General features: G+C 35.6%; 1 protein-coding gene across 6 annotated transcripts; it reads left to right on the top strand.

Annotated features, from left to right (window-relative positions):
* LOC124398809 (sushi, von Willebrand factor type A, EGF and pentraxin domain-containing protein 1-like) lies at positions 1 to 18,320 on the top strand. 6 transcript variants are annotated; one of them, XM_046869220.1, is made up of 20 exons: positions 1 to 121; positions 486 to 589; positions 768 to 956; positions 1,276 to 1,381; positions 2,101 to 2,174; positions 3,252 to 3,431; positions 3,570 to 3,746; positions 3,969 to 4,148; positions 5,134 to 5,307; positions 7,905 to 8,093; positions 8,281 to 8,460; positions 9,162 to 9,341; positions 10,239 to 10,403; positions 10,527 to 10,700; positions 10,847 to 11,020; positions 11,502 to 11,684; positions 12,212 to 12,394; positions 15,035 to 15,208; positions 16,762 to 16,939; positions 17,942 to 18,320. In XM_046869220.1, the coding sequence occupies exons 2-20, from the start codon at positions 532 to 534 to the stop codon at positions 18,006 to 18,008; spliced, it is 2,985 nt and encodes a 994-aa protein (XP_046725176.1). In that variant the 5' UTR covers positions 1 to 121; positions 486 to 531; the 3' UTR covers positions 18,009 to 18,320. The 6 variants fall into 6 exon arrangements, with proteins under 6 accessions (XP_046725176.1, XP_046725175.1, XP_046725178.1 ...); XM_046869219.1 differs by having other exon boundaries at positions 483 to 589; XM_046869222.1 differs by lacking the exon at positions 11,502 to 11,684 and adding an exon at positions 11,741 to 11,861 and having other exon boundaries at positions 44 to 121; positions 466 to 589; positions 10,847 to 10,899.
* The last annotated feature ends 7,945 nt before the right edge of the window (positions 18,321 to 26,265 follow it).

Below are 26,265 nucleotides of genomic sequence, written 5' to 3'. Positions count from 1 at the left end.
CCGAGATCAGTGTGTGGGGGTGTGGGGTCAGTTATGTGTTATGTGTTTCGCCCCTAGGGGCGGGGTTAAGCCGCCATTGAGTGACTGGGTCAAGGATTAACAGAGGAAGCAGCAAGTAACGGTGAGATAATTAACGCACTTTCTGGTATATTCATATAATATTTTGAATTATTATTGAATTATCCATCAACTTTTTTACGACGTCTTCAGTAAAGATAAATAGAGAGTTTGCTATACACACACATGATCGAAGGGGGTGCTGTTTTCTTTTCTTTTCGGGAGGATATATTAATATACAGTATAATTAATATCTATATCCAGATTACTAATATACTAATTTTTTCTCCACCATCTTTTACATCTTCTTCATTGCTTGTGAGTATTATCTTTACATTTTATACTGGATGCCCTCCAAAAGGGAATGGGAATATTATTAATTTTGCTCTTAAATATTATTATTTTAAGGTACCTCTGTTGGACAGTAGTGATTAAGGACAGAGTGTGTCTGGTGTTTAACATTTAAGCTTGAAGATGTTTCGCTTCATGATCATCTTCTATGCTCTTCTCCTGACTGCTGCAAATGTCCGAGGTGAGATCTATCCTTTATACTCCATTGGGTATTGCATATGATGAAAATATGTTTAATGTATAAAAGATTTGCAGCTTGGTGTCTTTTAATGTTTGCTTTTCGGGGTCATCGAGCAAAGTGTAGGACGTAGGAAGGACCATTCGATTTATAATCAGTAATATTTGTTTTCTTTGCTCAGCACAATGTGTCAGGCCTGTTGTTGGACAAAATCGGGTTTTGAGTGAAGATAATGACGAACAGACTTTTCCCGATCAATCCATTGTGAGGTTTAAATGCTCCACTGGTTATGTGACTGCAAGGGCATCAGCTTCCAGGTCGATCACCTGTACAGGAACCCAATGGAGCAATCTGGAGCTTCGGTGCAAAAGTAATCTGTCTACAAACATTCATTTTTCAAAACATTTCTACCATCTGTATCATGATATTTTAGTTTTGGTAGAAATTATAAGATGGTTATATTACATAAGCAAAAAAGCTGTTTGAGCAGTTGATATAATGTATATGATTTTTAAAGAAATATGACACTTTTATATTTCAAATACCTTTTACTAAACAACAGAATAAAGACTTGAAGTCTTTTAAGTCCACATTAAACCTAAACATAAAACCTATTAAATGTATGACATGTTGTTCATGTACTAAATGAAATAACAGACTTGTACCGGATATATATTTTATTTTACCAGAAAAATCATGTGGTCATCCTGGTGAAATTAACAATGGAAGGTATACCTTTCCACGTGAAGAAGGAATTCTGTTTGGTGCCACCATCGTGGCAGAGTGTAACGAAGGGTAAAGATGATTCTCTATCATTGGTTCTACACACATGTATGTACACAGTAAGAGTCAATAAACAGTCAGTTAATAATGAGACTTTTCATTGTATACTAGCGACCTCACTGTTAGTCAAAAGTTTAGACCAGAGACGCCCAAAATAGTGCCAACAGTGCAAAGTTGGCTGGTGGTGACCTTTAATTTGGCCTGCCATATGATCCATGAGAAGATGAACAAAAAAAGGATAAAAAAGCCATTTAGAAAAACATTTGGATTGGATTGTTTCTCATCTCAACTTTAAAAATTAAACTGCATTAAAATTACATGATAATGTTACCTATTTATTTATTTAAATATTAAAGCATATATGAAAGAAATCATATTTTAATATGTTAATGTTTGGTATAATGCAACGTTTATTTTCCGCCCAATCCAGTTCAATTTTAGACCTTTCATACGGAAACGTTTGGTTTAAACGCATTGAAATGAATTCAGCAGTTTCCCTAAACAAGGCGTTCATTTGAAACAATAGGAAAGTATTTGTATCAAAAATACTTTAAACAATTTAAATTAGAAAACAGTTTAGAATTTACTGCATAATTCTATAATCTGTGTTTATGTCATAGTGTTAAGGTTTATTATTATTCTTCTTATTATAAAATGGAAAAAGTCGTTTCTCAACTTTGAAAGGACTTGTAACTTGTACGAATTTCCATAATTTGGACATCTATTTGCAGTTATAAGCTTGTTGGCCAAGCATTTAGGAATTGCAGAGAAACAGGTTGGGATGGGAGATCTCCTGTATGTGAAGGTAATGCCCATTTTTTTAGCTTTTTTTTTCGTTTGTTAAATTGATTTATTACAATGACAGCATTATTATTAATTGCATGCTTGTAATTTCTGTTCTGGTTCAATTAAATAAATTGTGATTTGTTGTGTATGTAATAAGTGACTTTGGAGGAAAGATTTGCAGATTGTTTAGAATAATCTAGTTGTATAGGTGTGCAGGCCTTTTAACTACTACTATATAAATATAATGCAAGATTTTCTGATCTTTTTTGAGTAACAGTCTCTCAGCATGACACATTCTGCACTCTTATGCTCTGGTGCGGCCATTCTGTGACTGAGATCTTTGGGTTAAGCCTTTCCTTTGTTGATTTTGGTGTATGCTTCTGGTCATTGTCAATGTGGGAGGTGAAATTTGGCAGAATGCAGAAGCGGAATGTTTTGCACTTCAATTTTAAAAAAGCCCAGTTGTGTGTGAGGAGAACCAGCCCTAATGCATGATTCTGCTAGCATCATGACACACCAAACATACTTTTTAAAATTAGTGAATTATTACACCTTTAGAATCTGTTTTAACAGACCGTTCAACACATTGTGAGACATGGTTTGGAGTGAGTTAGCTGAGCTTGGATGTGGTTTGTGAGAATGGGGGGTACCTTCAAACCACGCTGCTCCATCATACAGCATAAGTAAACAATATGTGACACTGTTGTCACATGCAGAGAGCAATCAGTACTAATTCTTGCAGCTCCTTTAACTTTTTATATCCACTGTTAAGGAGTATTTTAGACGTTCAGTCAGAATTTCAGCTATTATTAGTATTCAGAGTTTTGATAGAGTTTTTTAATTAAATTGATCTATTTAGTGACACATTTTTGTAATTATTTGTTTATTTGCTCACTCATTCAATGATTCACTCATTTATGGCTCGCATACTTTCTCATCTTCTTTCAAGACAGGCATTCTAAAAGAATTGTTAAACTGTCCATGTACTGTTTATGGAATTTATTTGTCTTTCAACAACAGTAATAATAAAAATTTGGAAAAAGTATATAGGAAAAATTAAGGATGTCTAAATTTTGTTGTTGTGATTTCTTTCTAGTATTAAAGTGTCTACCACCTTCCAGAATACAATCTGGAACATTTGCTCCAGAGGAAGAATCCTATGATTATGGAGATGTAGTCACATACTCTTGTAAGAGAGGTCTTGATCTTATTGGATCTTCAGAAATATCTTGCTCTGGTGATGGAACATTTAAGCCTGATCCTCCTCGGTGTTTGGGTGAGTTCCACTCGAAAAAATGATCTAATTAAAAATAAAAACAAACATCTTTATATTTTATGTTTATCATTTTGATTTCATTAGTTATAAATGTTATTTCTTTAAGCAAAAACAAGTAAAAAATTTGTTTTGGTACAGATGTGTCCTGTGACAGCCTGAACATCAGAAATGCATTTAGAATTGAAGGAAAATCACCACCCTATAAATATAACAACTTTGTCCGCTACAAGTGTAATAGAGGCTTTAAAATGGAAGGGTCTGATTTCCTAACCTGTACAGAAAATGGGTGGAATCCTTCTGCTCCTAAGTGCAATGGTAATAATGATGAATGTTTTTGAATATATATATAAAATTCACAATATATAATTATATATTCCCTACACAAACAGCATTAATGGCAGTTAATAACTGATTCACTGACATTCAGATATTGTCTTCTGTTATTTTGAGATCTAATACCTTAAAAAAAAATTGACACTCAGATTTACCTAAAACATTAAAGCAGATGTGTGATTGCTATTCTGTTTTTTTTTTCAGTTATTACCTGCTTAGAACCTCCTACTATAACCAAAGGAGATTTTTCCCCCCAAAAAGAATTGTACGCATATGGAGAAAGAGTCACATACTATTGTGTGGAAGGTTTTAAACTTTATGGATCTCCAACAATTTCATGTTCTGATGATGAAACTTTTGGGACGTCTTTTCCTGAGTGTCGGGGTAAGTATTTGAGAAAATCACAATGTTATGATCGTGTTGTTTTGGACAATGATGAAATCAGTTTACTAATGAAAATGTCAGCCTTTCAACCATTCATTTTTTAGGGTTTAAGATATGGCGTTCTTCCTCCTGAACCTTTTTTTCATTGCTTCTGCTTGATGTTTTGAAATGTCAGATGAAAGAGTTAATAATTTTCTGATCAGTAGAATGAATTGTGTCAGCAGTATGAAACTATACAGAGTATGCCAATTGTTTCTTATATGCAAGTTAAGAAACTAATAGTGGACTATAGGACATAGCAAACACCTAAATGGTAGGGACAGGAGATACAGTGAAATGTCAGCCTTGTCTCAGATGGTACACTTGTGGTCCTTGTTTGTGTGTACTTGTGAGATCCATTAAGCACAAACAGAAGCAAATTATTACTCTGGATCAAGCCTAAAGTTGACCATACTACAGATGATGCAATAAATGTATGAAAACATTAGAAACATGCAGGTTGGTGGATTGACTACTCCACAAATGTGAATAAGTGTGTGTTTATTTGGGTTTGGTGTCCCATTCAATGGTGTTTGAATGAATAATGACAGTTAATCCATGATTGATCAACAGAATCACACAATGTCAAGCCATCATTAAAGCACACTGTGGAGCATAAGTCAAATTGAATGAATTCTTAAGAATTGTTTTAAATACTGACTGTCGGCTCTTTAAGCACTTGAACTGCTTTTACTGTTACACAAATGCAGATTTGAAGGAGGTCTACAGGACTTACACAGTACATTTGTGACCAGGTCCAGAAAATAGTTTTCAGTTTAGTTTTGGAAGAATATTAGTTAAGAGTTTAAATATAAGGAACCACAAAACAAAAAGTCTAAATGGGGCTACAAGGATGAAAGAAACCACAGAGTCAGAAGGTCAGACTGTCAGGGAACTTAAAATGTCTGTGAACTTGAGACTGTTGTTTTTTTTTTTTTTAAACCAGAGATCTTTTGTGATCCACCATATATTCGAAATGCGGTTATTGATGAAACCAGCAGGTCACCAGCTTACAGATACGGAACCTCAATCAAAATCAGCTGTAATAAAGGCTATAGAATGGAGGGGTCTGAATATCTGACCTGTGTAGATGGATGGACAGCTCTCCCACGGTGTGTTGGTAAGTATATTTAATGATTTTGAACATCCTAGGATGTTTTTTGTTTTATTTTGTTTTTAAATGTTTGTAGGATATGTCTTAATAGCTGAGACAGGTCCCCAGTGTCCATTAAAGTTCTGCCTTTTTCAGTAAGAAGAGTAAAATTATGAATGGTCACACAAACAAATAAGTAACGATAATTAGCTTTATTAGTTTTCTTTATATTGAACATTCTTCACAGCAGTGCACAGGGAATATGATAACTGTGATAACTGGGCATGCATCTAATATTCTAATGAAATAAAAAACAACAACCTCAGAGTAACCAAAGGCATCATACAGGCTGTACTTAGTTAGTACTGCTCATTTTACACACCATGCACTTTATTTCCACCTGGAACTTGTTCTGTAAGAAGACCAAAAACTGAAATATTCCAAACAGATCAAAAACAGACACAAGTCTTACTCCCTATGATACAGCTCAGACTGTAACTTAAAAAATTAACCACACCACTCCACTGCCCTCCCTCTCATTCACATACTTTGTCTTGCTCCTACTGACTTTCATTCCCCTTCTCTCAACTACAGCGTGTACCTCCTCTTCTACAGGGTCTTCTCAACCTGCTCCCTACTTTCACCACAAATCAAAATTACATCTGCAGATATAATAGTCCATGGAGTCTCCTGTCTGACTTCATCTGTTAACCTGTCCATCAGCACTGCAAACAGCAAAGGGCTCAGAGCTGATCCTTGAAGCAATCCCACCTCCACCTTGAACTATCCCTACTGCACACCTCACTGAGGTCACACTGTCCTCATACATGTCCTGCACCACCCTCACATGCTTCTCTGATACACCTGGCTTCCTAATGCAATACCACAAAAATAATAAATCCTCTCTCTGCACCCTGTCGTATGCTTTTTCTAAATCCAAAACACAAACACACACAACTCCTTCTGATCTTACTCTATACTTCTCCGGCAATATTCTCAAAGCAAATAATGCGTCTGTGGTGCTTTTCCTTGGCATGAAACCATACTGTTGCTCACAGATGGTCACCTCTTCCCTCAGCCTGGCTTCCACTACACTTTCCCATAACTTCATGGTGTGACTGATCAACTTTATTTCCTTGTAGTAACTGCAGGCCTGCACATCGCCCTTATTCTTAAAGAGACCAGCACACCTCTCCATTCCTCAGGCATCCTTTCAACTTTCAAAATTTTGTTAAACAATTTAGTTAATAACTCCACTGCCATCTCTCCTAAACATCTCCATGCTTCTACTGGTATTTCATCAGAGCCAAATGACTTTACACTCTTTATCCTCTTAATCGCTGCTCTCACTTCCTCCTTACTAATTCTATCCACTTCCTGCTTCACTGTTTCCACATCATCCAACCTTCTCTATCTCTCATTTTCTTCATTCATCAGCTGCTCAAAATACTCTCTTCATCTTCTCAGCACACTCTCCTCACTAGTCAACACATTTCCATCTGCATCTTTTATTTTATTCTTATTATTATAACTTGCAGCACCTGTGCTGACCTTCCTACACTCTTATACCTCACCATATGCCCCCCACCACCACATTCCTCATACTTAAAGCCATACCTACCCATCACCTCTGTTCCTCTCACCAGCATGTCCACTGAAGTCTGCTCCAATCACCAATTTTCTTTCTTAGGTTCGCTTTCTACCACTTCATCTAACTCCTCCAGAATATTTTCTTCTCTGTCTCAAAACCAACTTGTGGAGCATAAACACTGATGACATTTATCATTACCCCTTTTAACTTCCAGCTTCACATTCATTAGAAACTCTCTTTACCACTACACTCTTACTGTACTCTTTTTTTTTGTATCACCCCTTACACCATTTCTCTTTTTATCAACACCATGGTAGAAAAGTTTCAATCCATCTCCAATATTCCTAAACCACAGCATGTCCACCCTCCTCTGCTCCATTATAGCAGCTAACACTCTCCCTTTACTAGTCATAGTGCCCACATATAAAGTACCAACCTTAACATCCACACTTCTACGCTTCTCCTTTCCCTTCTGTCTCTTCAGCCTTTCCTTCTCCTCCTTCATTCCACAATAGCACACTTTTCACTGGTTCCCTGTTGGCTAACAATACCTGTGGTGGGTAATAGTAATCCAGGCCTCGACTGAGCTGCTACTAAATTTAGGTTTATTATAAGCACATGTGATTTTGTCACGCAACCCTCCCCGTTTACCCGGGCTTGTGACCAGCACTTAGAGTGCACTGGCTTGTGAACTCTTATTATTGAGTCTAAAAGGTTAGAATTACATTCTGCAACTTCTCCTATTGTTTGTCATTGACTCCATTAAATGTTGGTAAATTATTTGGTATCTGAACACTGAGCGTGATTAACATGAAATATGAATGACATCATATTATTTAAGTTCATACTGTATTCTGGTGGTGTAACTAACATTGGATAGCTGATGACTGATATGTGGGCACTACCAATGTTTCTGGTTTTTACTGTAGTTATAACTGTTTAAATAAAATTGTTAGATCCATTTTCCAGAAACACACTGATGCACAATCATAATATTATGCTTTTTGCTTCTGTTTCTGTCTCCCCCCTAAAGAGATGACCTGTGATGCACCCAGGATTAACAATGCAGTCATAGTTAGTAGAAGATATACGGTATTCACTGAACGGTATAGATATGGCGCTTTCATCCAGTTAAGATGTAATAGCGGCTACAGAATGGAGGGGTCTGACAGGCTAAAGTGTGAGGAATATGGATGGAATCCACCTCCTCCAAAATGCAGCGGTAATAATGATTAATGTTTCTGAATAATATATATAATTATATATTCACTCCACAACCAGGATGATTGACAATTATTTACTGTTCACTGAGATTCATGCAATCAAATGTTATGTCTTTTCTAATTTTGAGATCTAATACCTTAAAAAAATGAACACTCAGATTTACATAAAATTCTTTTCTTTTTCAGTTATTACCTGCTTAGAACCTCCTACTATAACCAATGGTCAATTTATCCCCCCGAAGGTCTTGTACAAATATGGAGAAACAGTCACATACAATTGTGTGGAAGGTTTTAAACTTTATGGATCTCCAACAATTTCATGTTCTGATAATGGAATGTTTGAGACGTCTCTTCCAGAGTGTCGAGGTAAGTATTTGAGATAATCACAATGTTATTAGTGTGTTGTTTTGGATGATGATAAAATTAGTTTAATAAAGAATGTCTTTTTTTGGTCTTTCAACCATTCATTGTTTTATGTTTTTAGATAAGCTGTTTTTCCTCTTAAACAGTTTTCTCATTTCTTAGGCTTAATGTTTTAACATGTCAAATGAAAGAGTTGACAATTGTCTGATCAGTAGAATGAATTGTGTCAGCTTTTATGGAACTATATAGAGTTTGTTGATTGTTTCTTATCTGCAAGTTGAGAAATTAACAGGCAAATAAGTAAAACCAGTGGACTATAGGGCATGGCAAATACCTAAATGGTAGCCCCAGGACATACAGAGAAATGTCAGCTCTGTCTCTTGTGGTCCTTGTTTGCGTGTACTTCTGAGATATATTAAGCACATACAGCAGCAAATACTTTCTTTACCCTTTGAACTGCTCATACACCCTATTGTACAAAAATGCAGACCTGAAGCAGGTCTACAGGACTTACACTGTCTGACCAGATTAAGTGTTTTGTAGTTTTGAGAGTCTAAAGGCCTATATATAAAAAGAACCACAAAACAAATAGTCTAAATGAGGGCTACAATGATGAAGGAGTTCAGCCACATGCTCAGAAGGTCAGCCTCTCTGTCAACTTGAGTGTAAAGTTTCTTCTGAATCTTCCTTTTTTTTTTATTTAGAGATCTTCTGTGATCCACCATCTATTCAAAATGCAGTTATCGATGAAACCAGCAGGGCATGGGCTTACAGATACCAAACCTCAATCAAAATTAGGTGTAATAAAGGCTACAGATTGGAGGGGTCTGAATATATGACCTGTGGGAATGACGGATGGACTCCAGCTCTCCCACGGTGTGTCAGTAAGTATAATGAATGATTTTGAACATACTAGGGTGTTTTTTGTTTTATTTTGTTTTCAAATCCTTGGACCTCAAATCCCGGATGTATCAGTAGGTTTGATAAATGATTTTAAACATACTGACATGTTGTTTTGTTTATTTTGTCTTTTTAATGTTTGTAAGATATAGTTCGATAGCTCTTTTTGGTTTCCAATGTCAATTAGATGTTCTGCCATTTTCATTAAGATAATAAAAAATATGAATGGCAAAATCATATTGACAAAAAAAAACAAACAATAAGTAATGACTGTTTCTATTAATTTAATTTCTATATATTGAACCTTCACATCAGTGCCCAGTGAACACAGTGTATATAATGTCTGTCTGGGCTTGGTTCTAATATTCTAGATATGAGTTGAAAAAATAGCTAATAAAAATCTACCCTTAGAGGAACAAAAGACATCATCGGGTTAATTAAGGCTTTAATCAGTCAGGACTGCTCAGTTTACACACTTCACAGGTTTTTTCCTCTTTTTTAGGTCTTTTTTTTAGGTTTTATTGTGAAACTTGTGCAGTAAGATAACCAAAAAATCCAAACAGAAAGAACAGCCTGTAACTTAAAAATGTATTGTTCAGTCTAAGAGATTGGAATTGCATTCTGCAACTTCTCCTAATTGGCCTTGGCTCTATTGAGTGTTTGAGAATAATTTGGTATTTGAACAGAGAGTGTGATTTGGGTTTACTTCATATTTCCATAAGTTTACAGTCTGTATTCAGGTTAGCTGATAACTGATGTGGTCACTATCAGTGTTCCTGGTTTTTGCTCTAGTTATAACTAGGAGTAAACTAAATGTTAAATATATTTTCCAGATACACACTGATGCTTTATGCTTCTGTTTCTGTTGACCCCCCCCCAAGAGTTGTCCTGTGATGCACCTAAAATTGACTATGCAGTCATACAGGAAATTGATTCGGATGCCACGTCCATCAGGGTCAAGTGTAAAACAGGCTACCGAATTAATGGCTCTGACTATCTGACCTGTGAGGAAAATGGCTGGAATTCATCTCTTCCAAAGTGCAACAGTAAGACGAGTTATCCTTTTATTCACCAAAACTGTAAACTTTAGTATTCTGAGGACAGTTATGTATAGGAATTGTTTTGATTTGTACACAAACACCTCTCAAAACGTTAATTTTTTTCCTCAGTTGTAAACTGTTCGAAACCTACAGAAATGAACAATGGAAAACCTCTAAAGGATATATATACATATAAAGAAAATATCACTTACTCATGTGAGAAAGGGTTAAAAATCTATGGAGCTTCAACAATTACATGTCATGAAGATGGAACATTTCAACCTCCTCCCCTTCCATGTCTGGGTAACTGAGAAAACTGAGATAATAGCTGAAAACTGGTCTGTATTGATGTTGACGTAGAAAATAGATTGTTGTAGGCTACAGCACACTGCTGCAAAACCGTGATAGGATTCATCATGCTTCTGTTTACTCTTTGTTTTATTTCCCAGAGGTGACCTGTGATGCACCCAACATTAACAATGCAGTCATAGTTAACGGACAGGCACCATACAGAGCAGAAATGTCCATCCAATACCAGTGTAATAAAGGCTACAATATGGAGGGGTCTGGCAACCTGACCTGTGAGGAAAATGGATGGAATCCAGATCCTCCACAGTGCAAAAGTAAAATTAGTCCACCTTGTTAAACCTATAAACATTAGTACTCTCTGAGGTCAGATATATTGACTGTATGTTGTAATTTCTAGTGTTAATTTTATACAATTCACAGACTCTTCTGGTTTGGTCCTATATTTGAATGCTCTTTGAATTGATTCAAAAAATAAAAATGTTATAAAATATAAAAAATATATATATATATATATATATATATATATATATATATATATATATATATATATATATATACTTTTTTATTTAGAGAAAAACGATTTACACTTCTTAAAATGACAGCAAATATCTGCTTGGTAAAATATAAAAAAATATATATATATATATATATATATATATATATATATATATATATATATATATATATATATATATATATATATATATATATACTTTTTATTTAGAGAAAACGATTTACACTTCTTAAAATGACAGCAAATATCTGCTTGGTAAATTAGCTATTTTTTCCCCCCAGTTGTAACCTGTCCAAAACCTCTTGAAATTATAAATGGAGAGTTTAACCCGGTAAAGGAGGAATATGAATACGGGCAAACCATCATACACTTTTGTAAGAAAGGATTTAGACTTGAAGGTGATTCAGCAGTATCATGCACTGATGATGGAACATTTCATTTTCCGGCTTCTCTTAAGTGTGTGGGTAAGTCACTGAGAAAATCCCAATAACCATTAATAATAATCATAGTTAACGGACAGGCACCATACAGAGCAGAAATGTCCATCCAATACCAGTGTAATAAAGGCTACAATATGGAGGGGTCTGGCAACCTGACCTGTGAGGAAAATGGATGGAATCCAGATCCTCCAGAGTGCAAAAGTAAAATTAGTCCACCTTGTTAAACCTATAAACATTAGTACTCTCTGAGGTCAGATATATTGACTTTATGTTGTAATTTCTAGTGTTAATTTTATACAATTCACAGACTCTTCTGGTTTGGTCCTATATTTGAATGCTCTTTGAATTGATTCAAAAAATAAAAATGTTATAAAATATTTAAAAAAAAAAAAAAAATATATATATATATATATATATATATATATATATATATATATATATATATATATATATATATATATATACACTTTTTTATTTAGAGAAAAATGATTTACACTTCTTAAAATGACAGCAAATATCTGCTTGGTAAATTAGCTATTTTTTCCCCCCAGTTGTAACCTGTCCAAAACCTCTTGAAATTATAAATGGAGAGTTTAACCCAGTAAAGGAGGAATATGAATACGGGCAAACCATCATACACTTTTGTAAGAAAGGATTTAGACTTGAAGGTGATTCAGCAGTATCATGCACTGATGATGGAACATTTCATTTTCCGGCTTCTCTTAAGTGTGTGGGTAAGTCACTGAGAAAATCCCAATAACCATCTTGTTCTTTATTCAGAATTAACTTAATGTTCAATACAAGGGTCTTTATGTTATTTCTATATTGTTTTTGTTCAATCAATTTGAACTTTAGGTTTGTAGTATGGTTATGAGTTGTATTATAAGTCATTTTTATTTTGCACATGAAAGACTTTACAGATCCCTTCAGTGGTCATAACTAATATTCAAGTTAGTTTGCTTGATCGGTGTGCATCTATCCAAATGAGGTGTACTGTTGATAAACATGGGTAAAAGTTAATTCACAGTATTTATAATGCAGTCATGGATTATTTGTTCCTCTGGTTTTTAAAAATAATTCTTGCATAACACCTATTTCCTCCTTATTACATGTTTCTGTAAGATGACAGCAAATGACAGCGTCTTAAAAAAGCAGAAATAAGTGCCCCTCACCATGAGTTGGCTTAGTTTGTAAATGAAATCTTTATTTTTTTATTATTCACTTCTGGGTAGAATAAAGTAATCTGTCTGTCTGTCAGCCTGTCTGATATACAACAAAAACGTCAATTTTTTTATTGGTTTTGTTATTTAAACACTGTGTGTTATTTACATCATAACTTCAGAATTTTGTAAGTTCCCTGAATTCTGGTATTGTGAACTCGCATTGGGTAGATGAAAGCTGATGTATAGTTAGTATTGATGCATCCCTTGTTCTTACCATATTTAGTAGGTATACAAAAAAATGCAAGATTCTTTTAAAATAAGAGTCCATTTTCCACAACGAAGGAAGATTGTTATATATGTTTTATAATTATATTTTTATTACATTTTTAGCCATGAAGGGACCTGAGATTGACCCAAAATTAACAATGCAGTCATAGTTGAATGAAAGTTACCCTATAGCTATAACATGTCCATCAGGTAACAAGGTTATACAGGCTACAGAATGGAGGACTCTAACTTCCAGACCTATGCGGAAAAGGGGTGCAATCTACCACCTCCATAGTGTAACAGTGCAATCAGCCTTGTACAATGAATGATGGCAACCTTGTTTTCCGTAGTATTTACCCTTTTGTCAGACTAATTCATAAAACCTATAGAATTGGTGTTTTGAGGTCAGTTATATAAAGTATTAGTTGCGATAGGTTTATAGATTTTCCTTATGTAGTATTCATTTTAGTTAACATTTTGATTGACTTAAAGACAAATAAATTATAATTAAAGATGCAAGCAGCATTTTTGGGGGCCAAGCACCTGAACCCTGTTCTTTGCACATTTACAGCTTTCTTACAACTGTTGCAGGAAAGCCGATTCATACCTTTAAGCAAAGGGATTCTAGATTTGTAGTTTCACTCATGACAGGCTTATTTTGACCACAGACAATTAGAGGAAAGTTCTAAATGAACAATTGGGCAGCAAGGTGTCAAGCACTGGCAACATTTGGCTTGTTTGAATGTGTCTTAGATCCTCGCCAGTCATTAAGCCAAATTTCACACCACTTTACCACTTTACAGACTTTTTGGTCTGTCACAGACACCCCTGACAGTAGAGTAAAAGGTAGAATAAACATAGGGTACCAACACACATGCTTAACTCTCTAATTAAAATAAAATATAGTTTTTTCCATTTAAAAAAAAAAGAATGACAAAGATATCTGCTTGCTATATGTCAGGAATCCACCGGCCACACCATCTCTAGAACCACACATTCCTCCTAGCAGCTCCCATCCTACTAATTCCACACACATGACACTCATCAGCTCACCCACTACATAAGCACACACTTCCAAGCACTCCCTGTCTGTTCTACCGTTTAGTCTGGGGAACATCTCAGGACCTTACTGACTATTTACCCTGTGGATTTATCTCGTTGTGGATTTACTCTGTGGATTCGCTACTCTGTGAACTACCCTGTGGATTAATCTCATGAACCACTCTTGGTTGGTGTTCATCTGTGTTCACGTATTTACAGCTGGTTTTGTTTTACTGCTTTCCCGTATTTTATTAAAGCACCTCAGTTCTGTCGAACTTCGGCTTCCGCTTGTTCTTCCAGCCTAATACTATATGGGAATTGCTTATTACTTATTTGTGACCACTGAAGCAGTTATGAGAATACATGTCACATACTCATGTAAGGAAGGATTTAGTTTTCTAGGTGCTACAGCTGTACCATGCACTGATGTTGGAACATTTAAGACTTCTTCTCTATGCCCTTAAGGAAAATCCCAGAAGTCTTTTCCGTCTTGATTCTATTAATGTTTAATACAAGAATCATTCTACTGTCTCCCGATTTTTGTTTTTGCCTAGCTGAAGTTTGTGTTTGTAATACAGTGGTCTCTCGTTTATTGCGGTAGTTACGTGCCAAATGCCAAGTGCCGATTTCAGACACAACGCTACGTGTGCTTCGTGTTCTTTGTGTTCCTGTAGTGGTTATATTGTCAAATTAAATATTTTGCAATGTATTAAAATGCTTTTGTTTGAATTTGTGGTTTGTATTGATGCATCCCATGTTATTACCCTAGTTATACTAAGTAGGTTGAAATAAGAAATAATGCAATGGTGTTGTAAGCTATACATTTATTTTACATAAACACACAAATGTAAGATCATAATACAATGCCAAATGATTTTGTTTCCTCTTCATTTTTTTTCCCAGAGGTGAAATGTGGGGCACCGAAGATGAACAATTCAATCATAGTTGAAGGAAACAAACCATATAAATATAATGTGTCTATTAAGTACCAGTGTAATATAGGCTATATAGCAGAGGAATCTGAATTGCTGACATGTCAGGAAAATGGATGGAATCCACCATCTCCAAAGTGCAAAAGTATGATGAATCAACCTTGTACATGATTGATTAAAAATAATTTACCCACTGCCAATTTTAGAACTACTAAAACTAGGTGCTATGAGGTCAGTATATATATATATATATATATATATATATATATATATATATATATATATATATATATATATATATATTTTAGTATATCTTCTCATGAGACAATACTAAAGAAATTAAACTTAAATATATTTTAGTCAACGTGCAGCTTGTATAGCAGTATAGATTTACTGTCCTCTGAAAATAACTCAACATGCAGCGATTTATGTCAAAAGAGCTGCCAACAAAAGTGAGTACACCATAAGTGATAACAGCTTAGGGAGAACAGAGTTAAAGTACAGTGGCCAGGGTTATACAGAGGTTTTCCAAGACGGGTTCCACTCGCAAGTGTCCATTAAAGACTTTGACTCCTCGTGCTGTGCATCAGAAAACAGATGCATTGCTTTAGAGGTTGCAGAAGCAGCCATACGCCACACACTGCAACAAGTCAGCTTGCATGTCATTGTCCTAGAAGCAAGCCTCTTCTGAAGCTGGCTCACAAGAAAGCCCACAAACCGTTTGCTGGAATGGACATGTCCAAGATCACAATCTATACTACTATACAAGTTGCACATTGACTATTCCAAAATATATCCAAGATTAATAAGAAGATACACTAAAATGGTTGCTGAAATGTGAGGGTGTACTCACTTTAGATACTGTAAATCTATCAATAAGATGTTTTTAGAGATGATAGATAGATAGATAGATAGATAGATAGATAGATAGATAGATAGATAGATAGATAGATAGATAGATAGATAGATAGATAGATAGAACTTTATTGTCTGGCATATTACAGGTACACATCAACGAGATGCAGTTTAGCATCTAAGAGGAGTGCAAAAATTAGCTATTGTGCAAATTGGCGCGTGCAGATAAATATGTAAATATATGTACAACAAATAAATATAAAGGCTATAGCAGTGAAACAGGTGCAGACACTGTTGAAAACAGTAATTAAGGCTAAGGCACTGAAAAATTTATATATACTTTATATATATATATATACTTTACATTGTGTTATGCTTTCCTTTTTGTTTAGTATTTACCTAGTTGTTTAGTTTGTGTGTGTGTTGTTTAGCGTTTCCTGTATCCAAGAATGGATAGTCTACTATGTCACTCAATTGTTCAAATTTGTTGTTGGATTTTGTTTTTGGATCAGCTATTATTAGCTTATACTCTTCACGACTTCACTCCTCAGTACTGCTTATGACTTGTGTTTCCAATCATTGTCATGGTAAAAAACAACTGACAAATATTGCAGTTTTTGGTTTAGATAAATGGATTTTTTTGTATCCTGTTGTTAGAAAGTTGTTCTCAGTGGTGGCAAGAGCACACAATACACTGGGTCAATAGCAATGATTTACTTGGATAAAAGTAAAATAATAATCCATGAACCAATTTTCTAGAATCACAATGATGTTATATACAGTATATAACTGATATGGTTTGGAATAAACATCATTCTGTTTTTCTTCTCTTTTCTCCTCTAGAGGTGACCTGTGATGAACCCCAATTTGACCATGCTTTCATTATCGAAGGCAAATCACCACCTTACAAATATAAATCATCAATACGGGTCAAGTGTGAAAACGGATATACTATGGACGAGGAGTTTGAATTCCTGACCTGTGAAGAAAATGGTTGGGAACCATCTCCTCCACAGTGCAGGTTCACTACTACTAATCAGTTTTTTAAATGTAGATGGAACAATGACAATTGCCTAGACAATAATAACAATAATAATAATTATTATTTAAATATATTTACAGTGCAAAGTGCCTCAAAGTGTAAGTAAAAATAATGTAATGAATATAATGGTAGTCCAAAATCAAGTATTAAAATAGGCAATGAGCAAGCTGGGTTCATGCTGCTACTGTATTTAAGTACATGCTGCTAAAATAATGAATAACATGGTGTGATGTGGTCCAACACAAAGCACTTTTTAATTAAAAAAACGATGAAAAATTTAGCTTTTCATTATACTAAGAAACCTACACCGACCAGCCATAAAATTATGACCTAATCGCATTGTGACAAGTGAAATGAATAACACGGATTATCTCTTCTTCATGGCACCTGTTAGTGTGTGGGATATTATGGGATATTATTAGGCAGCAAGTGAACATTTTGTCCTCAAAGTTGACGTGTTAGAAGCAGGAAAAATGGGCAAGCGAATAGGAATAGAGCGAATTTGACAAAAGATCAATTGTGATAGCTAGAGGACTGGGTCAGAGCATCTCCAAAACTACAGATCTTGTGGCGGGTGGTCTGCAGTGGTCAGTATCTTTCAAAAGTGGTCCAAGGAAGGAATAGTGGTGAACCAGCGACAGGGTCAAGGGCTCACTGGTCCGATCTGACAGACGAGTAAATGTTAATGACAGGACTTTTTTGGCACAAAGCACATATATTCTATGCATAGTGACACGTGAAGAACACTAAATACATCTGTTTCCTACATGGTCCTTCTGTTACCTGGGCGAGCTAAACAGTCAGTTTACCCTTTAGATAATTAACTTATTTGATGGCTGTGACGGTCCTGCAAAGAAAGCAGAAAGGAGTGTTGTGTATGCCACATTGTTTGCACAGTAAAAAGAAATTGCCATAAGAGAACAAATACTGCATATTGCAAATTGCATGTCAGTTTTTAGATTTTTTGCTTCTCTGTTCCAGACCTAAAAACGGTTCCGGAGTCATTATGTCCTCGAGCGCTTCTACAACAGAGGAACACCTGGAGTAATGCACATTCCAGGATCTTTCCAGAAAACATATTAAGTGATGTCATTTAAAGTGTCCAGACAGCTTGCTTTAGTGAATAATCATAGCACCATGGCAAAGCCATAGCATTTACAATTCTTTAAAAAAAAAGTCTTCTGTATACTGTATTTTTTGTTTTTTTGTTTTTTTGTTAATGACATAAATTAGTTGCTTCTGATGTTTACTTTTTCTGTTTCAGTTGAAGTTAACTTTACAGGCTGAGCTGTATTAACATTTAGTATTAGCGTGTTACTATTAGCATTTGATCTGCATTAAACAATGAAGAATTAAATTTTGTGACTGACTTATAGTATGACTAACTTAAGATTATGCTTAAAAAAATTATATGCATCCATCATTCTGACCAAAAAGTAATTTTCCTATTTAGTTATATTATTATTTATTGGACTATTTGAGATGGTTTGGACATGTGCAGAGGAGGGACGTGGGGTATATCGGTAGGAGAATGCTGAGGATGGAGCCACCAGGACGGAGGAAAAGAGGAAGGCCAAGGAGGAGGTTTATTGATGTGGTGAGGGAAGACATGTAGGTAGTTGGGTTGAAAGAGGCAGATGTAGAGGAAAGAGGGGTATGGAGACGGATGATCCGTTGTGACGACCCCTAATTAGAGAAGCCGAAAGAAGAAGAAGAAGATTATTTATTGGACTATGATGTTTGCAGATGATATTGTGATTTGTGGTGAAAGTAGGGAACAGGTTGAGAAGAGCCTGGAGAGGTGGAGGTACGTGCTGGAGAGAAGGAGAATGAAAGTCAGTAGAAGTAATACAGAGTACATGTGTGTGAATGAGAGGGAGGGCAGTGGCGTTTAAGGATGTGGTGAGGGAAGACATGGAGGTAGTTGGTGTAACAGATAGATGTAGAGGACAGAGTGATATGGAGACGATTGATCCGCTGTGGCGACCCCTAGTGGGAGCAGCCAAAAGAATATTATTATATATCTCAGTCACAGAAACTCTTACCTGGAGCACCAACGTGGAGGTAAATGACATGTTTCTTATTCTTTATAATTAATATTGCATATGATATCAATATTCGCCAAAAGTTGGTTAATGAGTCCATTAAACCAGTTAAGTTGCTTCTGCATTCATCGAATTCCATCCTAAGAATTTCTTTGTATGGTGTAACAGACAGTTTCCTGTGGCAATAGACTATTGAAACCTATATCTTGAAGAGATTTTTAAAAAAAAGATGCACATGGAAACCCAATCCTAAAATATGGAGCAAAGATAACAATCAGCATAGAAAGACAGTCAAGAGGTACAGGCAAGTATCAGCATACAATGTGAATCAGTTGCTGAAACATGACTTGGTGAAAAGTGAAAAAGTTTGATGAGAATGATAAAAGCATTAATGGACGTGCACCGACATTAGGATAGTCTCCTGGTTAACATTTCCAAAATCAGTCACTGTTGTTAGACAGGGTGCAAAACAGTCTTTTTTTTAGATTAAATGTAAGCTCCCTGATAATAACTATATTACTGTTGCCTAGTGCTGGGTGAATGATGTATAACCTGCCTGAGAGTGACCTTATTATTATCTTTATGTAGCTTTTATTTTTTACTTTATATTATGTAAAAATAATAGCTGATATTAACTACCAAGTTTTACAATCGATGTGCATATTGTACACATTAGTAATGTTGGAGAAATCTATTACATATCAGTATAAATACAAAAAGATCACAGTAGTGATTTATTAAAATGTAGCATTTTGAATAAACCAATTTTAACTTTTTTAATTAAATTGCTAAAAAGTTCAAAACCAATGCAAAATATGATGTAATCGCTGCCTAAAGCTTGTGGGAATGAACCCTGTGAGTAAACCCAGTCGGCCTAATTCGCAGTATATGACATATTCCATAGTGAAAACATTTTCTTTTACTGAACGTGACACCCCATAAGTCGCACCCTATTCATATATATATATATATATATATATATATATATATATATATATATATATATATATATATATATATACACACACACACACACACACACACACACACACACAATTCACTTTAAACTCAAACTTTCGAATTTCATACATGGCTTCACCAAATTTATATGTTTTTTCGTGACATTTTCAAATGTCATTGAATTCAGTATAAGTGAAACATGAAATGATATTGTAGTGCAGTAGGATATAATACAACTGCTTTATTTTCCACCCTGTAATGTTACTCATATAGATGCTGATGGTAACATTACAGGTAACAGCAAAAAATGGTAACAGGACATAAAAACATATACAAACCTTTTTCCTTTTTACCTTGTTTAACCACTGTAAATAGCCACATCTAACTTTAAATGGCACTTTATGTGACGTTTGAGCTTCAAAACTCTCTACAAGACTACATTGTTACATTATATCAACTTATTAACAGAACTATTTCAACACTGGAGACGTGAAGCTTTTCTTCCAAAATGAATAAAATAAAAACAAAAAAACGCACGCTGAACGAGGTTTCACAACTCACACAATGCCCTACATTGAGTGGCTTGTTTATTTTTACACCCATTACCTGTTGCACTTTTAAAACTGCAGTGTGCTGTGAATGATTCACTGACCGGACATGTGTAAACAATAAAACTGGTTCTTGCCAGTTGATGTGATTGTAAGCTTTCAAAAGAAACTTCATACAAATAACAATGATAGGCTTCAAAAGGTTTTGAGAACGTTTTTGGATTCTGTGCTGAATCCTGTGTCAGGTTTTATTTTAAAATAAAAAAGATCTGCATGAACAATTCATATATGACTGCTATTATTTTATCTTGTTATAGTCAAATACAGCACCAGACTGGAGAACTGGACAGCCTTATGGTCTTACAAGGAAGATTACAGATCAAATAAAATGTTCATGTCTTGACATTGTTTGTTGGCATGTTTTCTTTTATCAGTATTATAAAAGCACAATAACGGCAGTTACACCGTGTTGATCTGTCATAAAGGGTGTGGATATGGTTCCAGAGAAATTTGACTATGGCTCAACAAGTGATAGGTTTGATAAGACGTAGGAACTTGTATGTACTGTAAATATTATTATTTGCTTTATAGCCAATGTACAAAATGTGCTTCAAGCTAAATAAAACTTTTTTCATATATATATATATATATATATATATATATATATATATATATATATATATATATATATATATATATATATATATAAACAGGAATGTTTTTACAAGTGTCCACTTAGCTGTATACCACTGTGATAGGGTATATTTAATTGTTTGTTAGGAAGACACTTCTGTAAAAAAGCATTTATGGCTACTATCATAACCCAGACTTAATGTCAACTCATTTAAAAAGTCAAATTCCACTTAGGCTATAAAGGTAAAAAAAAAACCACCAAGTTTGTATAATTCGGTCGATGTGAGTTGGAGGCATTTAAGATGATTATTTTCTTAAAACAATATGTTTTATTTCATTCACAGTTTTATCATTTTCAACATTGTATATTAATACTGAAGACATCCAAACTATTTAAAATATGTATGGAATTATGTCGTAAACAAATATGTGTTTAACAAAATGGAATGTTTTATACTTTGGCTTTTTCAAAGTAGACACAATTTACTTTGATGATTTGCTCACGCTTGGCATTCTTTCCATCAGTCTCATTAGTTAGTTATCTAGAATGTTTTTTCCAAGAATTTTAAAGTGTTTTAAAGTTGTTGGCTACAATTTCTTGGACTCTCCGGTCAATATCATCCCAAAGCATCTCAATTGGATTTAGATTTTCTATCTATTATTTATTTAAATAAACAACGTATATAATGTTTACATTTTAGATTTAGAGAAAGCATACTACAGGGTGCCGAGAGAGGAGTTGTGGAATTGTATGAGGAAGTCAAGTGTGGCAAAAAAGTATGTGAGGTTGGTGCAGGACATGTATGAGGACAGTGTAATAGCAGTGAAGTGTGCAGTAGGAATGACAGACTGGATCAAGGTGGAGGTTGGACTGCATCAAGGATCGGCTCTGAGACCTTTCCTGTTTGCAGTGGTGATGGATACGCTGACGGACGAGGTCAGACAGGGGTCTTCGTGGACTATTATGGTTGCAGATAATATTGTGATTTGTGGTGAGAGTAGGGAGCAGGTTGAGAAGAGCCTGAAGAGGTGGAGGTACATGCTGGAGAGAAGGGGAATGAAAGTCAGTAGGAGTAATACAGAGTACATGTGTGTGAATGAGAGGGAGGGCAGTGGAGTGGTGCGGTTGCAGGGAGAAGAGGTGGTGAAGGTGGATGAGTTTAGGAACCTGGGGTCAACAGTGCAAAGTAATGGAGAGTGTTTTAGAGAAGTGAAGAAAAGAGTGTAGGCAGGGTGGAGTGGGTAGAGAAGAGTGATTTGTGATAGAAGGGTATCTGCAAGAGTGAAAGGGAAAGTTTATAGGACTGTGGTGAGACCTGCGATGTTTTATGGTTTAGAGACAGTGGCATTGAGTAAAAGACAGGAGGTGGAGCTGGAGGTAGCAGAGCTGAAGATGTTGAGATTTTCATTGGGAGTCATGACGATGGACAGGATTAGGAAAAAAAAGTTTATTAGAGGGACAGCACATGACGTTTTCGAGACAAAATGAGGGAGGCGTGATTGAGATAGTTTGGACATGTGTGTATATATATATATATATATATATATATATATATATATATATATATATATATATATATATATATATATCGGTATATCGGTAGAAGAATGCTGGGGATGGAGCCACCAGAAAGGAGGAAAAGAGGAAGACCAAAGAGGAGGTTTATGGATGTGGTGAAGGGAGGACATGCAGGTGGTTGGGTTGAAAGAGGCAGATGGACAGGACAGGGGGGTATGGAGAAGGATGATCCGCTGTGGCAACCCCTAATGGGAGAAGCCGAAAGAAGAAAAAGATTATTATTATTATTATTATTATTATTATTATTATTATTATTATTATTATTATTATGTCTGCCATTGTACTTTGTGTAAATGAGCTATTACTTTAGAAACAATACTGTATTTGAATAAGAACATTAACATTTAACTTCTAATGGCTAGGAGCTAAAAGCAGGTTTAAAGATGCTGTTTTACGACAATTAATCACTATCTTTTAGCAGCTGTACTTTTGATATAAATATATATTTTATAGGGTTGCAACACATTGCAGTATTCCCCCCCTACACACACACACACTCACTCTAAGACCATAAACATCAAGGTATCCATATTAATTTTGTAGCTACATCTACTTTATAAATAATACCTAATCATAACTAGACCATTATAGAAGCACAGGTGAGTAAAATTGGATGACTTGCTTAGCAGTGATGCACGGAGGTGTGTAGCAATTGTGTGACTCAGTAGCATTACTGGAATTTATAAACCTTATGTTAACTTCCTGTTCACTTTATCAAACACACCTTACTTTATGTATGTATTATGTTAACCATTTAGAGACTGTGGCTTACCTTTTTGTTCAAGGAAAAACTATCTGACCAATAAATTCTTCTTTATCAATGTTTATAGTCCATATGTGATCTCTGATGGACTGAAATATAAATGTTCTGATTCAATTCTTCATTAACCATTTTATGCCTTTTTGTTCATATATTACCCCCAATGTGTATTTATGGTGGTAGTTGTTTTGGGTTTTTAGACAAAAGTCTATCCAGTGCTCTCATCTGATCATCTGAAAATTCTGCTTAAACAAAGCAGGCTCTGAAACTTCAACACTAAATATTCGGCATCACTGCCATTGCATTATCTTACATGTTGCAGCATATTGTCATAATGGTGTATTGAACACTATACGTTGTATTGACTATGCATGCTAGCACCACACCTTGTTGTGATGATTTCACAAGTTTATCTTGAGTGAGAAAAGTTGTGCTGTTATCTCTGAAAATTGTTTGTTCCACAAAAGGAAGTTTTAATTTCCTCCATTTACTAGTAAGTAAACATAGAACATAAAAGTTCGGTAGTTTGCATGATTTGTATGATGATTTTTATTGTTTGTTCCTCACAAAGGGAAGTTGTAATTTCCTCCATGTATAGACCTTTTGGTTGGAGGTGGAGCTGGAGGTAGCAGAACTGAAGATGTTGAGGTTTCCATTGGGAGCAAGGGTGGCAAAAGTACACACATCCATTACTTAAGTAGAAGTACAGATACTCATGTTTTAAAATACTCGGGTAAAAGTTGAAGTACTGATTATACCTTTTTACTTAAGTGAAAGTAAAGAAGTCTTAGCTCTGACATGTACTTAGGTAAAAAGTAGTTATTACTTCTACCTGTTTTAGCTGTTAACTGGACCTCACATCATATTAATATCAGACAGACAGAGAGACAGACAGACTGACAGAGAGACAGATAGACAGAGAGACAGATAGATAGATAGATAGATAGACAGACAGACAGACTGACTGACTGACTGACTGACTGACTGACAGACAGACAGATAGATAGATAGATAGATAGATAGATAGATAGATAGATAGATAGATAGATAGATAGATAGATAGAACATTGTCATGCAAATAGTGCAGATAAATACATATATATATATATATATATATATATATATATATATATATATATATATATATAAAATCATAGACATTTTACAGATTTGAATGATGTATTGTTTTTATCTGTACGATCAATAAAGACAGTAATTTATTTTCGTGTCACTATTATGAGGGAAAAACCCACAAAACGCCACCCAGAGGATAAATTGTCAAGTCAAGTCAAGTCAAGTGGCTTTTATTGTCATTTTTACTATACACAGTGGTACACAGTACACAGTAAAACGAAACAACGTTCCTCCGGAACCCTGGTGCTACACAAAAACAACAAAACAACATAAAGTGCATCGAGTGCAGCCTGGTGCAAACAGTGCAAACAAAAGAACAGTACAGACAGACAGAGTGCAGACAGACAACACAAGACAAGACAAAAGACAAAAACCAAGTATAGCGCCGACTAGTAAACCTACTGTATACTTACATATACAGTACTGTGTGAGGTGAATGTAAAAACTATACCCAGGAGAAAATACAAACAGAAAGAGCAATGTAGTGCAAAAAAAAAAAACATCAGCAAGGAGGTGCAAAGACAGCATGTAAACATTATACTGTAGTATAAAAGGTGCAAAAACAGCATGTAAACATTGTACTGAATATAAACATTGTACTGAATATAGTATAAATAATAATAAATATATAAATGGTGATGGAGTGGATCGAGATGAGTGATGAATGTGTTTAGTCCAGGTTGTACAGTTCAGTTCAGTAACAGTAACACACAGTGAGCGTGTGTGTGTGTGTGTGCGTGTGTAAGTGAGTGTGTGTGAGTGTGTGTGAGTTCTGTTCAGTTCTGTGTGTTGAGAAGCCTGATGGCTTGTGGGAAGAAACTGTTACACAGTCTTGTTGTGACGGCCCGAATGCTTCGGAACCGTTTTCCTGATGGTAGGAGGGTGAAGTATGCGTGTGACGGGTGTGTGTGATCGTCCACAATGCTGTGTGCTTTGCGGATGCAGCGTGTGGTGTAAATGTCCATGATAGAGGGGAGAGAGACTCCGATGATCTTCTCAGCTGTCCTCACTATCCTCTGTAGGGTCTTGCGATCCGAGACGGTGCAATTCCCAAACCAGGCAGTGATGCAGCTGCTCAGAATGCTCTCAATGGTCCCTCTGTAGAACATGGACAGGATGGGGGGAGGGAGGTGGGCTTTCCTCAGCCTTCTCAGAAAGTATAGACGCTGCTGGGCTTTCTTGGTGATGGAGCTGGTGTTAAGTGACCAGGTGAGGTTGTCCGCCAGATGAACACCAAGGAATTTGGTGCTCTTGACGATCTCCACAGAGGATCCATCGATAATCAGTGGAGATTGGTCGCTCTGAGCTCTCCTGAAGTCCACAACCATCTCTTTCGTTTTGTCCACGTTCAGAGACAGGTTGTTTGCTCCACACCAGGCAGTTAACCGTTTCACCTCTTCTCTATATGCTGACTCATCGTTCCTGCTGATTAGACCCACCACGGTCGTGTCATCAGCGAACTTGATGATATGATTTGAGCTGTGCGTTGGTGCACAGTCGTGAGTCAGCAGAGTGAACAGCAGTGGACTGAGCACACAGCCTTGAGGGGCTCCAGTGCTCAGTGTGGTGGTGCTGGAGATGCTGTTCCCGATCCGGACTGCCTGAGGTCTCCCAGTCAGGAAATCCAGGATCCAGTTGCAGAGAGA

The sequence above is a fragment of the Silurus meridionalis genome, chromosome 16, assembly GCF_014805685.1.
Source record: "Silurus meridionalis isolate SWU-2019-XX chromosome 16, ASM1480568v1, whole genome shotgun sequence".
Lineage (NCBI taxonomy): Eukaryota > Metazoa > Chordata > Actinopteri > Siluriformes > Siluridae > Silurus > Silurus meridionalis.
Note: the sequence above shows the minus strand (reverse complement) of the source record. Positions and strands in the feature narration are given on the sequence as shown.

Bases quoted from the DNA above. Each gene is read 5' to 3' on its own strand.
- LOC124398809 (XM_046869220.1), top strand. From the start codon at position 532: ATGTTTCGCTTCATGATCATCTTCTATGCTCTTCTCCTGACTGCTGCA. The intron at 8,094-8,280 runs GTAATAATGATT...TTTCTTTTTCAG, and splicing joins ACCTCCTCCAAAATGCAGCG to TTATTACCTGCTTAGAACCT. The intron at 10,404-10,526 runs GTAAGACGAGTT...TTTTTTCCTCAG, and splicing joins ATCTCTTCCAAAGTGCAACA to TTGTAAACTGTTCGAAACCT.